The sequence below is a fragment of the Hemicordylus capensis genome, chromosome 6 (assembly GCF_027244095.1).
Source record: "Hemicordylus capensis ecotype Gifberg chromosome 6, rHemCap1.1.pri, whole genome shotgun sequence".
Taxonomy (NCBI): Eukaryota; Metazoa; Chordata; class Lepidosauria; order Squamata; family Cordylidae; genus Hemicordylus; species Hemicordylus capensis.
The window spans coordinates 31002058-31020758 of record NC_069662.1 but is presented as its reverse complement, the minus strand read 5'-3'; the positions used below and the strand labels follow the sequence as shown (position 1 = coordinate 31020758).

Genomic DNA, 18701 nt, shown 5'->3' with positions numbered 1-18701 from the left:
TGCAAAATATTGTAGACACAAAATAGGTTTTACTAATCCAGTGCCTCAGAGTTGTTTGGCTAACTGTATAACCAAATTTTTTATTACTAGAACAAAACCTTGCAGAAACATTACCCTACAACCAGTGTTCTCTCTAATTTTTTTAAATCTGTTTGCAGAATTAATTTTGTTCTGGGTGGCAGTACCAAGGCAACGTGTGTGCACGCATAGTCAGAGTGGGAACATCCTGATTCTATCTGAGTGAGATCTAAAATTAACTGAGCGGACATCAAAAAAATTGTGTGTGCACGCCTTAGAAGGAACACTGCCTACAACATATTCCCCATTAAAACTTGCTAGCTATTGAGCATCTATCTAGTTTAAGAATATATATCACTGTTCCGAATTCAGACAAATCACCTGGCTATTACTCATTCATCCTAGCTATTGCTCATCATGTTTCCTATTCAAACCAGATATTGGCTATCTATTGTGAATTCTCATTCTGTCAAAACACCTTGTCTGTGAAACATCTCGCTCAGCAAGTTGCTACTTGTTTCTCTTTCTCTTGCCCACCCTCCAAATTTTGGAAGACCCACAATAATTCTTCAGAATCCTCTTTATTGCCAATGAACTTACCTTAAACTTTTCACTCTCTGATTCTCAGTATGAAATTCCTTCATACATATGAAGTGCAACAGAAAGAACAAGGATTATAGTTTCCTACGCCTACTTCTGCATTACTTTCCCTCCCTCCCTTCTTTCTGGGTGCCTAAAAGTAGAAACTTACACATTCCCTAAAGGTCAACTCAATTTCTGAGAGGACCCATTTCATTTTATAATGCTACTTGTCTCTGACTGCAAAGAGTATGCAGAATGTCATTAAAAATATAACTTAATATCCTGGGATTGCATTTGAGATATTTAATTGTTTCCTTTGGGGAAAATGATCTAAACTGTAATAAAGCATCCAGTCAGAGGAAAGGCATAGTCTTTCTACAGGAAACTAGTTTCCTCCATCAAGAATCATGCATTTCAGGGAGGGCATTTACTATACGAGTGGCATTTTGTAGCAGCACTGTGACCTTCAATGATGTATCTAGAAGAAGTGATGGCAGAAGCTGCACCTGTTAAATGTTTTCCTGGATGCATCCCTCCTCAGCCCATCTTGATCTGAAAAAAACTATTAATTATTACTATTAAAATTACCAGTAAATCTATAGTGAGATATATGGGTTACTAGTGTTACTAAAGCATGCTTAAAGAGTTAACATTGGATACATGAGAAGTTGTTATGCAGAATTCAAATGCAGAAGTTGTTATCACTGCTGGAAATACCGAGATGGTATAACTTCCACTAAGCTACTCTTGGATGGGAGTTCTTCTGGTTGCTGGTGAGAAATTGCATACCCTTCCACTGGGGAAAAAAATCAGTGCTCATAGAAATATAAGAGCACAGGGAGAGAGCTAGATGGATTTGCCATCTTACTATATGCACAGATTATACTCCACTCCACCCCTGACTGTACAAAAGGAACTTTCCACATGACAATTTGGTGTTTTACATGTCAGGAAATGCTTTGTCATTACTCTGCTGTTCTTAAGACAGCACATGTCGCAATTCTGGATAGAAGAATTTGGGAGTAATCAAAGTAATTCAGCATTCAACGTATGAGCACAAACCCTGATAAGAACATAAGAACGGGTCCTACTGGATCAAGCCAAAGGCCTGTCTCATCCAGCAACTTGTTTCACACACTAGTCCACCAGATGCCTCTGAGAAGCCCACAGGCAAGAGGTGAAGGCATGCCCTCTCTCCTGCTGTTGTTCCCCCTGAAACTGGCATTTAGAGACATGCCTCTGAGGCTGGAGGTGACCTTTAGCTACCAGTATAGTAGCCATTAACAGACCTGCCCTCCATGAATTTGTCTATCTCTGGAAGCATTTCTGAAGGGGCAGAATAGGAGCTCATCTCTTTCCTCTTTCCACTACCATCTCCTCCAACTGAGACCATAGATCCCCCCCCCCCAAAAAAAAATCATTGCTTGGTCCTTGCTTCCTACCATGTCTCTCATTATTATTTATGGTTCTTCTTACATCTTCCTAAAGAAAAGTTTGCCATTGAGTCGGTATCGACTCCTGGCTCACACAGAGCCCTGTGCCTGTGGTTGCTTTTGGTATAATCCAGGAGGGGTTTACCATTGCCTCCTCTCGCGCAGCGTGAGATGATGGCTTTCAGCATCTTCCTATATCACTGCTGCCCGATATAGATGTTTCCCATAGTCTGGGAAACATACCAGTGGGGATTTGAACCACCAAGCTCCGGCTTGGTAGTCAAGCCATTTCCTCGCTGTGCCATTAGGTGGCTCTACAACTTCCTACCCTGTGTCAAAACTTTTAACCTAACACCATCTCTCCTATTTCTTATCTAACCTCCAACCAGGGTCATAGGGTCCGTTGGACAAGGGGAGAAATTGTCCCCAGGCTCACAGGGTCTGAGAGGCCCCCAAGGCTCCTCTGCCAGCCCCCCTTGCCCTGTTCACCCTCTTTCCTGCTCACCCTCCTGCTTGCTGGTCTGGCAAGCTAAGCAGCTTACAAGATTCTACAGTTCCTTCCCTCCCCACCTCTCAGCTTTTTGGTGGGTGGGCGGGGCTTCCAGAGAGGCCTTGTGTAGGCCTCACTGAAGCCTGAAGCTCTCCAGAAAGGAAGGAAGGAAGGAGGCAGAGTGGCCAGTGCTGGCTGCCCTTGCCCACTGCAGCTCTCTGCAGATCCTCCACCCAGCCCAGCCAGCTCAGCCCAGCCTTTGCCTGCTTAGTAATGGAGGTATAATGTGATTACCTTTTTGTTTGTTGTTATTCTCCCCACCCACCCACCCAGATATGTAGGGATCGGCTTCCCATAGGGCTTTGATATAGGGGTAAAAGGTAGATCAGATTGAGAAGACTCTGAATATTTAATTTGAAACAGATTGTCGTAAACCTGTCAGGCTAATCAAGAGCTATATATCAGCAGATGAAACATGAAGCAGGCAAAGGGTCAAAAGGAGAATGTAAGCAATGTCCAAACTACAGCCAGGCTGAGTCGTTACAATATCCAGTCGGTCAAACCAAGTGGAGGTTGAATTCCACAAACAGAGTCCAAATGGTCCGGAGTCAAAGCACAGTCAAACAAGCAGGAACACAGCTGGGTAGCTCACCAAAGCACAGAGTGGCCCAGATTGAGTGGTGGTGTAGAGCACATAGGGTTGCTAACCCATGGGGTACTGGGTTCTGTTGTTTCTGAGATGTTTTGAGTGTAGATTCTCTGGTAGCATATGAGAGTGGATTCATGGTTTGTCATTGAAAATCTCATATGCTACCAGAGAATCTATAGGCTTGGCTCAGGCTGGCAACAATGCAGGCAGAAGCAGATTGGACTCTCCATTGTGGAGGTGTTGGAGAGTGTTGGGGCAGGAAGATAAAGCTAGGCTAACCTCCCTGTGTGGCAGGGACAGTGCGGGTTGGGGGGTAAGTAGATGGGATGGAACATCGGTGAGCACCCTTGGACAGTTAAAATGGGTGATTGATCAATCGCTCCCTTGTGGTTTTTGCAGCCCAGAGAGGATGATTCACCATGAAACCTGCTTCAGGACCTCACTAACCCTTGGGCTGCGTGGTCCGGGGTATGTGAAGACCTAGAAGGGTCCTGGCCCCCTTTGGGGGTTGGCTAGGAAGGCCTGCTAATCTGTTTATATTTGATCAATAAAACTGTGGCCCTTTTACCCACCATATGGTTGTCAGTGTCTTCTTGGGGCCAGGGGCCGGGGACAAAAGGCAATTCTCAGATCAAAAGGTTTTCAGTTTAAGAGCAGACATAAGCACCTTTCAGGACATTATAGTAGCTCACTGACTCTTTCCTTTTCTCATTTGGGTAGAAAGAAAAGCATATCTCTATTTATGTTAAGGGAATTCTGTCCTACCTTTGAGGCACAAAGATCTGAAACATATAGAGTATATGGCTTAGAGTATCCCCCAGGCCAATAGAGGGTCCTTGATCTCTTGCCCTCCTCCTGCCCTTCATCTCTTGCTGCAGCCTGGTGAAAATAGCTTCAGGAGACGAAAATTTTTGGAGTTGGAGAAGGGACTATACTGTGAAGGGACAGAAGCAGGTTCCCACCTGCTTCTTGCTGGAGTCAGGGTGTGTCGCCCATTTAGGGTATTATTATTATTATTATTATTACATTTATATCCCGCTCTTCCTCCAAGGAGCCCAGAGTACTACATACTTGAGTTTCTGTTTCACAACAACCCTTTGAAGTAGGTTAGCCTGAGAGGTAAGTGACTGGCCCAGAGTCACCCAGCTAGTTTTATGGCTGAATGGGGATTTGAACTCGGGTCTCCCCGGTCCTAGTCCAGCACTCTAACCACTACACCACACTGGCTCTCTGGGTATGGGCTAGGATTGTGGCATCTGAACCCTGCCTTGATAGGCCCACACTGTTGTGGGGGGTGGAGTGTTTCCCTCCTATTGTCTGCTGCTCAAATCAATCAAATAATTGGATAATAGAGTTGTGGCCCTTTTTATAACCAACACTTTGTTCTGTGTCTTCTTGGGCTAGGGTATGGTGACAATGGAGTCAGATGGGCATTGCAACACATATGCATTTCATCAGGAGGTGCAGTGGAACCAGTTAGAGGAGGGAAGAGATAGGTGCTGCATGTATGAGTAAATATGTATAGGATTTGCTTTTTCTTTTGGATCGGTGTCTCTAATTTTGTTTACTATCATTTAAATCAGTATGAATTAAATAATAACAATAAACTTACATCTACTCCTAGCAAAGCAACAAGATTTTAAATTTACTCAGGTTTCATTTGTCAATTCAATGCCATCACCACCATTTATTACAGTCCATAACCAGCCAGTAATTACAACAATCAACAGTTACAGGCAGTTACAACTTAAAGTAATCTAATACTAAATATAATGAATAACATTAAAGGATACTAGAACATCCCACCAACCACCCAATAACACATATACCTTACATGACATAAAGGTTAACCAATTTTTTTCCTAATATTGCAGGCAATGGGACAGAATTTGCCCCAAACTTTCATCTCTGGGTGGTTAACCACAACATAAATTCAGCCACACAATAGGTAATCTCAGCATCAGAATCAGAAAGAAGGAGATTTACATGAAGGTCATCCAGCTTGCCTGGATAGTGTAACAAAATGGGACCAATAAGAAGAGGATGACTATCTTCATAAAATATACAGTAAAGTAATACATGCTTTACTGACTCAATCATGCCTGAACAGCAGGAGAAGAGACATTGGGAATACAAAGTACAGCCATAACTTCCCTCCAAAACAGCCAAAGGTTACACATTGAAATGGGCCAGAGTAAAGGCATGGCAGAACTTCCGGAGACTAAATTTATACAGATAATTAGATGGGGACAAGATTTGTCTAGAATTCCGTACAACCACACAGTGTGTAATTCGCCATTACATTGATTGATTGGCCTAACGGTTAACCATTTTAGAGAACACGAGAAACCAGTGGTGTATACCTCATCAGTTTCTTTATGGCTTCTTGCACTTCTCTTGTTTTCAGGCTGTAGATAATGGGGTTCAGCATGGGGGTAGAAATGCTGTATTGGACAGAAAAGAATTCATCCATAATTGTTGAGGAGGCCGGGTTAGGCCTCATATACCTAAAGCAGGCAGTGCCGTATAACAAAACCACAACAATGAGGTGGGAGCTGCAGGTGGAGAAGGTTTTCCGTTTAGCTTCTGCTGAATGCATCTTCAGCACTGTAGAGACAATGTGGATATAGGACACCAGAATAATGACGAATGAGGAACCTACCATTGCACTACCTGTAATGAAAAACGTAATCCTGCTTATGAAAGTTTCTGAGCAGGATAAGGCAAGCAACGAAGGCAGCTCACAGCTGAAATGTCTGATAATGTTTTGACCACAGAACTTTAGCTTCAGTACAGGCAGTGTATTTACTAATCCATGTATGAAACCTATTGCCCAGGCACCCCCCACCAGCCCTCTACAAAAGGCAGCCTTCATGATCTGTGCATAATACAAAGGCCTACATATCGCAGCATATCGGTCATAAGCCATTGCTGCAAGGAGAAAAATTTCCGTGCAGGCTGTGAAAATGACAAAAAACATCTGGGCAAGGCAGCCACTGTATGAAATTGTCCGGCTTGAAACTAAGTTCATTAAGACCCTTGGCACAGTAACTGAAGAGAAACAGACATCAAGAAAAGACAGATGACCCAGGAAGAAGTACATGGGGCTGCGGAGGTGACTGTTGCCCCTTATTACCATCATAATCACAATATTTCCCACTAGGGTTACCGCATATATAAACAAAAACACCAAGAAGAGGCAACTCTGGACTGGTGGGCTGTATGAAAATCCAAGGAGCACAAAATAAGTCACTGTGGTCAGATTTTCCATTTTTCTTTTCAGCAAAAGTGTATACTGCAAGAAAAAAGAAATTACCATCAAGTCAAACAGAAGGCATGGGTTAATCTGTGTGATAGTTCATCCCCTAGAAAGCTAGCCCAGTTTTAACCCAAAATGCTCCTCTCCTCTCCACAAATTTCCCCTTCAGTTCCATATTATTCTTTCCTTTCAGATCTAGGAAGTCTTGGAGGAAGAGAGGGAATAGCTCACTATTAGGTGCAGCCGAGCAAAGAGATTGGAGGACAGGATGGCAAGGCTTCTGGAGAGGAGGAAGAGGAGGGGGAAGATGGCAGGTTAGGTGGTGGTGAGTATAGTTTGCAGGGAAGGCTCCCAATCTCAGGTACTCAGTGGTCACTCTTGGAGTATGGGGAAAGCATGCACTGTGTTCAAGTGGCATCACATGTTCCAGAGAGTTATCTGCTGTAGTAGAGGTGTCAGTCTTACAATTGTAGAATTTTATGATCCGCTTATTTCATCATATCTTGCATTTTAGTTCATTTCCTGACCTTATTGTACACTGGTGGAATTCAAATGCAGAAGTGTGTGGCTTAATTGTACACAATGTGTGACTGCCTATTATCTTCCTTTGTTTGAAATATACAGAGATTTTTACAGGTTGAACTGAGAACAGAATTCTGTAGGAGATGAACATCATACATACAGAAGAGTGTGGCTGGCATGCCATCAAGCTCCATTCATGGAATATGATTAAAATCACACTGAGGTCTACTGTGTTGGAGACAATATATTCCTCATTAAAGTGAAAGAGTGGATAGCTAATGAGCATCCATCTAGATTAAGAATATTCATCAATGTTTCAAATGCAAACAAACTAGCTGTCTGTTACTCATTCATCCTATCTATTGCTTATCATGTTTCCTATTTGAGCCAGACATTGGCTATCTATTGTGGATTCCCGTTCTGTCAACCTGTCTTATTTGTTCATCATCTTGCACAGCAAATTGATACTTTTTTCCCCTTCTCACCCTGTTCTCCAAATTTTGGAGGACCCACAATAAGTTTTCATAAACCTCTTTATTGCCAGTAAACTTACCTTAAACTGTTTACACTCTGATTCTCAACTTGGTTTGGTCTGTATGAAATTCCTTCATACATATGATGTGCAAAAAAAGAAAAAGAAATATTGTTTTCACAGCTTATTTCTGCTTTAATCTCCCTCCTGGCCCTCTTTCTAGATACTTAAAGAAAGAAACTTAGACCTTCCTGAAGTAAAAATCAACTGGATTTCTGAGAGGACCCATTTCATTTTATAATGCTATTTTTCCTTGGCTGCAAAGAGTATGCAGAATATCATTTAAAATACAAATTAATATCCTGGGATTGCATCTGTGATATTTATCCTGGGATGGCATCTGAAATATTTAATTGTTTCCTTTGGGGAAAATTATTTACACTGTTAAAAAAGCATACAGCCAGAGGAAAGGCATAGAGGCTATTCTCGCTGTCATGAAGAAATCCGGCTAAGGGAGCCTAGCCCGTTTTTTCATGATCATGAGAACCAATGGCCTCGCAGCCGAGTCTCGTCTCACAGAAGTGGGTCATCTGCTTCAGCAACCATCCCCTAAGCCCAGGTTAGTGGAGCGAATGCTCCGCTAACCTGGCCTTTCTGATCATGAGTTGCTGTGGCGCAGCTCCACGCTGTGGCAACTCATGAGTAGACCCTGCTCATGCAGGGCATGCTGGAGCTTCTGGGGTCCACGCAGCCCCCTATCCTCCCAACCCCCACCGGCTCCATAAAGGAGCCAGCAGTCGTGTGGGCGGCCGCTTCGGCCACCGGAGCAAACTGACTGCTTGTGTGTGGGGAGAGCAGGCTAAGCCAAAAGCCAAAAGTATATTGGCTGTTGTAAGTGGGAGTGATTCCAGCTATAAAAAACCCAGCCATACACAAGATCTATTTGGTGGCAGCATTGAATGTATAGGTGGGAAAGACAGCTATTCCTTCACAGAACGCATGCCCTCTCTCCTGCTGTTGCTCCCTTGCACCTGGCATTTAGAGGCATCTTTCCTTTGAGGCTGGAGGTGGCCAATAGCCACCAGGCTAGTGGCCATTGATAGACCTGCCCTCCATGAATGTATCTCTTTCACTCTGGAAGCAGTTCTGAAGGGGCAGTATAGGAGCTTTTCACTTTCATCCTTCCACTAGCATCACTTACAACTGAGACCAAAGATCCAAACAAGTTCTTTGCCTGGTCCTTGCTTCCCTCTGTCTGATTTTTATTTAGGGTTCTCCTTCCTACCCTGTGTCAAAACCTTTAACCTAACACCATATTGCCTTCTCCTTATCTAACCTCCAACTCCTACCACCAGCTGCCCAACTGAACTCCTCTTTTTGCCCCAGCAAACTCTCTAGAGGTTAATCTTCTGCCTTCTGGAACTGAACCTTTAACTCAGGCATTGCCGCAGGCATCATAGAATGTGTTTTATTATTAATTAATTCAATTTTAACCCTTGAGTGCCTGTTTCTCCAGGCATATTGAGAGAGGCAGCCAAACCAGGATGCTTATTGAGGCTGTTCTGAGCTGCCAAACATGATTGCTGAATATTATCAGGGGTACTGGCAGGCTGAACATGAGAATAACTCAAAGAATAAGGTCACGGGCTCACCTATTTCAGCACCATGGCCCCAATACTGACCATTCAGACATCCCTGGAAATTTCATAATCTGGGGAGTTATTTTTGCTTCATTTAAATTGAACATCATTTCTGCTTCAAGGGACGTCATGTATCTGGGTAATAATTTGCATGAGTAGACCTGCAATTTTTGCAGGATTTTCTGAGTAGCTGATTTTCTGAGTAGCACTACCTTGGACTAAAAGTCTTGGTTCCTGGTTTAGTGCCGTAGAGATGTGTTGCTCAAAATATCACCAAATTTGTCATTACTAGATCAATAATTTGCAGGAATGTTTCCACTCCCTGAGAGCTGGATTTCAAGCATCCTCATAGCACTGCAATGGCCAGCCTCACTGACCACCACAAATGAAATGCAATGCCCAGTGTCTGCCTCTTGGAATGCAATGATTAATTCCCCCCATTGCAAAGGCAGATCCTTGCCTTCTCTCCACCGCCACTCAACTATGAGGCAGATCATGACAGTTCAATGTTGAGTTGTCCCAGAGGAGTAGGGAGGGATGTGAAATGTGATTCAAGGATGAATTGATTCTATTCAAATCAGGTCAATTTGAATAATTCAACTTTGAATCAAATCACCATTGACTTCAATGACGATTCTAGAGGTTGAATCAAATTGACCCTGATTTATTTTTAAGCGATTCATTGATTTGAACCATCATTTTGTTTGCCCAATTTACTGCTTCTATTGGTTTTCCATGTGTACAGCAGGTCTCCCCATTAGGCTCAATTGGTTGACCATCTCTCCCAAGAAAACAGTGTTTGAACTGCACTGTTTTTCTTGTGAGAGCTAGTCTACCAATTGGGTTTAATGAGTGAATCTACTCTCCCAGAAAACCTATTGGTAGACCAGCTCTGCCACGAAGATGGAGACATTTGGGTCCAATGGTGGAGTCCAATTTGGGTCCAATGGTAGATGGTGGAGCCTAGCTGGGCCTCCATAGGTCTCCCCTGGTTTCTCTCTCTCTCTCTCTCTCTCTCTCTCTCTCTCTCTCTCTCTCTCTCTCTCACACACACACACACACACACACACACACACACACACACACACAGACACACACACAGACACACTCATGTGCACCCACACACAAACAGAGGCTCTTCTCACAATCCATGAGAAGATCCATGAGGGGTTTTGAGAGGAGAGCGAGCTAAGCCTGCTCCCCCCTCAGGCGAGCAGACGATTCACCATCCGTGGGGGCCATTGTTATTGCTTCTCTTTTCTCACCACAACCCAACATCATATTTGTTTATTTGTTTATTTTATTTGACTTATTTGTATACCACCCAAAACACAAGTCTCTGGGCTGTATACAACAACTCAATAAAAGCCACTAAAAAGGTTAAACCATTGTAACAATTTAAAATCAAAACAACGTTAAAACTATTAAAACCCAAACTATTCAAACAGTCTCTAATTAAAAGTACTTCTTCCCCTGGCCTGGTCTCTAGGTGATACCAACTTCTGGTCAACCTCAGCATGCCTCTGAGTGTGCCTTACCTATGTCCCAGTTAGAGCCCCAAGATTCTCCAGGCATGCCTTGCCTGACTGCCTGCCTGCACCCACTTTCCTTCTGGAAATGCTTAAGTCCTCCCTCCAGCAGAAAAGGCACAGTCCTCAAGGACAGTGAGGCATTCCATTGCCTGCCTCCAGTCCTAAGATACAGGATTTCTACCACAGCTGCATTCCCCTTCCCTTGGTTGGCTCCCTCCAAATCCTGGTTGTGTCATGGGCAGCTGCACCCAGACCTAGCAAAGTAGAGAAGCCCTCTACCTACCCACCCGCCCACCCAGGCTTCAGCTGTCACAGGGGGCAAAGTGCATATTGATAGGGGGATGACACAGCCAGTCTTTTAGGCAGGCAAAAGAGGGGGTTTCCTGGGGAGAGGAAGCCATGTTGGGCTTGACTTGCAGCAGGGGTGGGGTGGCTGCCTCACACCTGGAATGTGCACCAGTGGATGAAGTCTAATTGGCTGCAATTCAGAAGGGATTCTGTTTGAGGAGAGTTGGAGAATTGGAGGAGGAGCAATGGGCCTTGCTGTAGCTCTTAATGGGCTGAACCTATAGCTCCAAGGGGGGAAGGAGAGATAAACGAGGGCCTTCTCTGTGGCTGCTCCTGGCCTGTGGAATGCACTCCCAGCAGATAGATAGATAGATAGATAGATAGATAGATAGATAGATAGATAGTTTGGGCTCTTTGTTGGCCTTCAAGAGAGCACTAAAAACTTATTTGTTTGGCCCGGCCTTCCAAGGTTATTAAATTTATCTTAAATATTTTTATTTAATATTTTAATAAATATAGTTTAAATAAATATTTATCTTTTAAAATATTTATTTGACATAAATATAAAAGGCTTTTCTTGGGCATGGAGCCCAATGGCTGAAATGTCTTAAGAGGTCAAGGAATTCTGTTAAATAAGACTTGTGTGGGGTGAAAAAAGTCTGCCCGGATGTTTAAACCTTGTTAATAGAGAATGGTGTAACCTGCTGTCTCTAAACCTTTTGTCAATGAAGCTATTCTCACAACCAGAAGAAATCAGGCTAAGGGAGCCTAGCCCGATTCCTACTGGTCATCTGCTGCCTCGGGAGCTGCGTGGCTCCTGGCAGCAAACCACCAAAAGTACCCCTCCCCTTAAATGAGGTTAGCAGAGCACTAGCTCCGCTAAACCCATTTGGTTGATTGTGTGCTGCTGTGGCATGTTTCTGCGCCATGGCAACACATGAGGAGACCCCTCGCCGGGAGGCTGCAAACAGCTTCCCAGGCTTGGGGGTCTCTCCATTATTCCCCACCTGCTTGCTCAGGGAGTCCTGGGACTTCATGCGGCCCCCGATCCCTGCAGCCCCTGCCGGCTCCGTGACATGTGGGCAGCCGATCTGGCTGCCCCAGGGCTGCCCTTTGATCATCTGCAGGGAGAGCGGGCTAAGCCCACAGACCCGATGGAGGTAGCAACAGCAGCCAAAGTGTAGCTGGTCTTCTCAGTAACTGGCTCATACACTTTGCCATTCTTTTTCGACCTGGAATGCACTAGGGGAATGAAACTCAACATGACCTAGCATCATTCAGGAGGGGGAAATTGTAACTCCATGTATTCCCACAGGAGTGGATTTTGATCCAGCCATAACCTAATTCAAAGAAAGTGGCTTTGGAAATCTGTAGGGATAACACTACAGTTCAATATCCTTTCCATATGCATTAAAAAAGAGTGGATTTTCCCCAAAACAATGAATTAAACAATCAGCTTGCTAAACAGTAGAAATCCAGTTTGACTCTTTATACCCTAAATTACTATGGAGTATTAACTTTAATAAATTCAAGGGCTTGAAGCAAGTCTGAGAAATATCAGTGTACTTATTTTACAACTTGGTTCCGATCAGTTGTGGATTTCTTTAATCTAACATAACGCCAGAGACTTGTACCAAATCAGTTTCTTGATGGCTTCCTTCACCTCCTTTGTTATTAGGCTGTAAATTATGGGGTTTATCATTGGGGTTGAAATGCTGTATTGGATGGAAAAAAATTCACCCACAATGGCTGAGTAGCTAGAGGTTGGACTCATATACCTAAAGCAGCTGGTGCCATAAAATAACATCACAACAATGAGGTGGGAACTGCAGGTGGAGAAGGTTTTCCGTTTAGCTGCTGCTGAATGCATCTTCAGCACTGTAGAGATGATTTGGATATAAGATGCCAGAATAACAAAGAATGAAGAACCTGCTAATGTAGTAGCAGTAATAAAAAACATAATCCTGTTGAGGAATGTCTCCGTGCAAGATAAGGGAAGTAGAGATGGGAGTTCACAACTAAAATGCTTGATAATGTTTGGACCACAGAACACTAGTTTCAAGAGGGATAATGCATTTAACATTGAATATAGGGAACTTATTGCCCATGCACTTCCCATCAGCAATCTACAAAATACACTGTTCATGATTTGCACATAATGCATGGGCTTGCATATGGCAGTGTATCGGTCAAAAGCCATTGCTGCAAGAATGAGTGCTTCAGTGGTTCCTGTCAGAACGATGAAAAACACCTGGGCAATGCAGCCATTGTATGAAATTCTCTTGCTTCCATAGAGATTTGTGAGCAGCTTAGGCACCGTTACTGAAGAATAGCAGATATCAAGAAAAGACAGATGACTCAGGAAGAAGTACATGGGGCTGTGGAGGTTTCTGTTGCTTCTTATCACAATCATAATCATCATATTCCCCAGCAGTGTTGCCACATAGATCAATGCAAAGGTGAAGAAGAGGAACATCTGGATCGGTGGATTGTATGGAAATCCCAAAAGGATAAAATATGTCACTGTGGTCTGATTTTCCATTTTCTTTTCCAGAAGTGTAGGGGAACTAGAATATGTTACAAACAGATTTGTATAATTGAGTAGAAGGCATCTCACATTTGATTTACATGCATACTCAATTTTATAAGTCACTGCATTTCACTAAGGTTTAAATCATTCTCCTCTTGACTTTATTATGGAAAGTGGCTGGCATCCTGATTAATGCAGAGCATGCATTAGTTGGATCTCCAAGCATATACTAGAAGACCTCAAACATCTCCCCCAGTCCTCTCAGTAATTAGTAATACTACCTACTCCGTGTCTTGGTATTACAGAGTGGATAGCATCTTGACTAAGGAAGCAATGTTGCAGCAGTGTTATATAATTAATTAATTAATTAATTAATTAATACGATGGTGTAACGACTATGAGATACACATCTTCCAAATTCCACAAGCTTTCTCTTTAATGCATAAAAAACCCAAACAAACATAAAGCAGGGGGCTATTCTGACGATCGGCAAAAATCGGGCTACGAGAGCCCAGTCCGATTTTTGCCTATCATCAGATCCACCTGGCTCGGTTGCTAGCCCGGTGGTTCTAGAGCGGGTAACCCGCTCAAGAACCCCTGCCCCCAAACCTGGTTTTCTGGATTGTGAGTAGCTGTGGCGTGGTTTGTGCAGCTTCTACTCATGAGTAGAACCCTGGAGGGGAGGTGAAAAGCTGCTGATCCCGCCGGCCTGGGCTCCCTGCCCACTCAGCTCACTAAGCCAGGTCTCATGGATCGTGAGACCCGGCTCCAGATGTTCAAAGTTAACAGATGTTTTGATGTGATACATCAGCTTTGGTGTTATACACTAGTGGCTGAAATATGTTCTTAGATGCAATAACGTAGCATCATGACTTAGCAAAACTCACAGCAATTAATGAATACTGTTATGATACCAATGTCAATGTACATAAATAAATATTCCTGACTATGGCTATATGAAGACACAGAAAGGGGGGAAATCTCCCCTCCATTCTACAGCTGCCTGTACTACACAAAATATTTCCCTGGTGCTCTGGTAAATATTTTTTCATGAAGCAGACAGCTGTGGAAGGAAGAGTAGATCATTGCATCCTTCCCACATGCTGCAGCCTTAATATGGAACACAAGGTTACTGAACTAGTGCTTCCTTAGTCAGAATATGAGCCAGTCTTTTTTACACCCATATTGACTGAGAAATGCATCCAGGACATAAGATCATATGATCCACTGTCTTTCACAATGGGTCTCTTTTTCTTAAACACATTCCAATGCTGCATGGCATAAATTGGGATCAAGTCCAGCTGAATTCAGCATTTGATGTAATGAGGATGAAGGCATGTGGAAGAATGGGAATATGGAGATTTGATAATTTCCTTATTATTACCTTTATTAATCAAAACATTGAAATCTTACATTTTGTTCCTTACATTTTATTCCTTTTGTTTGCAGATCCCCTCAGATCCCACTGGAAAATAAAACCAGACTCAGGGATGTTACATACATCCTTTCTTTCTCTCTGGAAGCAGTTCTGAAGGGGCAGAATAAGAGCTTTTCACTGTTCTCCTTCCAGTAACATCACTTCCAACTGAGACTACAGATCTAAACAATTTTTTGGCCTGGTCCTTGCTTTCTATTATGTCTCTCATTATTATTTACGGTTTTCCTTACAACTTCCTACCCTGTGTCAAAACCTTCAACCTAACCAACTTTTATCATTCATTCATTCATTCATTCATTCATTCTATTTGGCAGATTTCTATACAGCCCTTCCAAAAATGGCTCAGGGTGGTTTACACAGAGAAATAATAAATAAATAAGATGGATCCCTGTCCCCAAAGGACTCACAATCTAAAAGACACCAGCAACAGTCACCTTGTTAACTTTGTGAGTTTTGTGCTGAGGTACTGTGTTAAACCCATTGCATTTCACCTTTAACCATATCTCATTTTCCTTATCTAACCTCCAACTGCTACCACCAGCTCCGGAGCTGAACTCCTCTTGTTGTCTCTAGCAACTTCCCTAGAGGATAAAGTTCTGCCTTCTGGAACAGAATCTTTAACTCCAGCATTGTAACAGGCATCATAGAAGGTGTGTTAACCACAGAGTTCCGGTTTCTCCAGATATATTAAGAGAGACAGCAAAACCTGGATGCTTATTTGGGCTCTTTTGAGCTGCCAAACATAATTGCTGAATATTCTCAGGATTACTGGCAGGCTGAACATGAGAATACTGTAGGTCAAAGGATATGATCAAGGGCACACTTATTTCAGTACCCTGACTCCAACACTGACCATCCAGATACCCCCGCTCATTTTATAAGCTGGGGAGCCCAATGAAAACTTACTGGTAATCGATTTGCCATTTGATTCCCAACATGACATGTATTTTGTAGAAAATACTTTAGATATAAAATTTCCTACCTCACAAAACTGGTGAGAGGCTTCCATTTTTTTCCGTTCCTAAATTTGTCACAGATGAGAAATAATTAATAGGTAAGATTAGAACTTGTCACGCGAGCACCATTATCTGATTTTCTAACAACATAATGATTTCCTTCCAATCGAGTCTAAAACTGGATGGAATCTGAGGATACCAAACAAGTAGGAAATTGCATTGCAAATTGCATTGGTTTCCACGAAGACAAAAACAAAATTCCCTCATGTCATAAAGTGTTTCAGTCGGCAAATATGGAAATATATTTTAAAAATTTGTTTTCCACTTTTTTCTGCTTCATTAAAAGTGACATCATGCTTGTGGACATATTTTGCACAAGCAGTTTTGCAATGTTTGCAGAAAAGTAGGTGTTACTGACTCAGTGCCTCCGAGTTGTTTGGCTTACTGTATAACCAAATTTTTCAATTCTAGATCAAAAGCTTCCAGAAACATTACCCTACAACCAGTGTTCTCTCTAATTTTTTTCCTCTGTGTGTGGAATTAATTTTGTTCTGGGCAGCAGTATCAAGGCAATGTGTGTGCATGCATATTCAGAGTGGGACCATCCTGATTCTATCTGAGTGGGATCTAAAATTAACTGAACAGATATTTAAAAAACTTGTGTGTGCATGCATGTGCACACGCCTTAGAGAGAACACTGCCTACAACTTATTCTCCATTAAAGCTAAAGAACAGATAGCTATAGAGCATCTATCTAGTTTAGGAATATTTATCACTGTTCCAAATTCAAACAAATCACCTGGCTATTATTCATCCTAGCTATTGCTCATCATGTTTCCTATTCAAATCTGTCTATTGTAAATTCTCATTCTGTCAAACTGTCTTGTTTGTGAAACATCTTGCACAGCAAGTTGATACTTGTTTCTCTTTCCCATCCTCCAAATTTTGGAAGACCCACAATAATTCTGCAGAATCCTTTTTATTGCCAATGAACTTACCTTAAACTGCTCACCCTCTGATTCTCAGTATGAAATTTCTTCATACATATGAAGTGCAACAGAAAGAACAAGGATTATAGTAGGTGTAGGAAACTACATCTACTTCTGCATTACTCTCCCAACCTCCCTCCCTTCTTTCTGGGTCCCTAAAGGAAGAAATGTACATGTTCTTTAAGTAAAGGTGAACTCGATTTCTGAGAGGACCCATTTCATTTTATAATGCTATATATCCCTGGCTGCAAAGTGTATGCAGAATATAATTTAAAATACAAATTAATATCCTGGGATTGCATCAAAAATATTTAATTGTTTCCTTTGGGGAAAATTATCTAAGGTGTAATAAAGCATCCAGTCAGAGGGAAAGCATAGTCTTTCGACAGGAAACTAATATCCTCCATAAGGAATCATGCATTTCAGGCAGGGCATTTACTACACAGGTGGCATTTTGTGGCAGCACTGTGACCTGAAATGATGTATCTAGAAGAGGTGATGGCAGAAGCTGCACCTTACAAATGTTTTCTTGGATGCATCCCTCCTTAGCCCATCTTGAGCTGAAAAAAACTATTAATTATTACTATTAAAATTACCAGTAAATCAATAGTGAGATATATGGGTTACTAGTAGTGAACTAAAACATGCTTAAAGAGTTAACATTAATTACATGAGAAGTTGTCATCACTGCTGGAAATATCGAGATGCTATAACTTCTACTAAGCTACTCTTGGATGGGAGTACTTCTGGTTGCTGGTGAGAATTGCATGCCCTTCCACTGGGGGAAAAGTCAGTGCTCATAGAAATATAAGATCTGAGGGAGAGAGCTAGATGGATCCATGTCTCTGACATGCCATCCTAATATATGCGCAGATTCTATTCCACTCCACTCCTGACTGTACAAAGGGAACTTTCCACATGACAATTTGGTGTTTTACATTTCAGGAAAGGCTTTCTCATTACTCTGCAGTTCTTAAGAGAGCACATGTTGCAATTCTGGATAGAAGAATTTGGGAGTAAGTCCAGCTAATTCAGCATTCAATGTATGAGCATAAACCCTGATAAGAACATAAGAACAGGTCCTACTGGATCAAGCCAAAGGCCTGTCTTGTCCAACAACCTGTTTCACACACTAGTCCACCAGATGCCTCTGAGAAGCCCACAGGCAAGAGGTAAAGGCATGCCCTCTCTCCTGGCGTTGTTCCCCCTGAAACTGGCATTTAGAGACATCATGCCTCTGAAGCTGGAGGTGACCTATAGCTACCAGTATAGTAGCCATTGGCAAACCTGCCCTCCATGAATTTGTATTTCTCTCTGGAAGTGTTTCTGGAGGGGCAGAATAGGAGCTCATCACTTTCCTCCTTCCACTAACATCTCTTCCAACCGAGACCACAGATCCAAATAAATTCTTTGCCTGGTCCTTGCTTCCTATTGTGGGAAGATATTTGAAAATGTGCTTGAGCAGCGAAAAAGAGTAGTTTGAATATTTATTTATTTATTTATTTATTTATTTATTTATTTATCTATCTATCTATCTATCTATCTTACATATTTTTATACTGCCCAAAACTTACGTCTCTGGGTGGTTTACAAAAAAATAAAAACAACATTAAAACATTAGTTAAAAACAAAAACAAGAAATTTAAAACACAACAATTTTTAAAAAATTAAAACAATATTCTAAAACAACATTAAAAACAATTAAAACAGTAGCATTTAAAAGCCTGGGTGGACAGATGCATCTTTGAACACTTTTAAAAAATTGTCAGAGATGGGGAGGCTCGTATTTCACTAGGGAACGCATTCCAAAGCCTCGGGGCAGCAATGGAGAAGACCCGTCCCTAAGTTGCTGCCAGACAAGCTGGTGGCAAATGCAGACGGACCTCTCCTAATGATCTTGATG

General features: G+C 42.3%; 2 protein-coding genes across 2 annotated transcripts; both read right to left on the bottom strand.

Annotated features, from left to right (window-relative positions):
- Positions 1-5504: 5504 nt before the first annotated feature.
- LOC128331152 (olfactory receptor 5A1-like) lies at positions 5505-6443 on the bottom strand. The gene has a single exon (XM_053264503.1). The coding sequence runs from the start codon at positions 6441-6443 to the stop codon at positions 5505-5507; it is 939 nt and encodes a 312-aa protein (XP_053120478.1).
- Positions 6444-12494: 6051 nt separating this feature from the next.
- On the bottom strand, positions 12495-13427 carry LOC128331151 (olfactory receptor 5A1-like). The gene has a single exon (XM_053264502.1). The coding sequence runs from the start codon at positions 13425-13427 to the stop codon at positions 12495-12497; it is 933 nt and encodes a 310-aa protein (XP_053120477.1).
- Between the last annotated feature and the right edge of the window lie 5274 nt (positions 13428-18701).

Coding starts and splice junctions, on each gene's coding strand:
- LOC128331152 (XM_053264503.1), bottom strand. CDS start 6,443: ATGGAAAATCTGACCACAGTGACTTATTTTGTGCTCCTTGGATTTTCA.
- LOC128331151 (XM_053264502.1), bottom strand. CDS start 13,427: ATGGAAAATCAGACCACAGTGACATATTTTATCCTTTTGGGATTTCCA.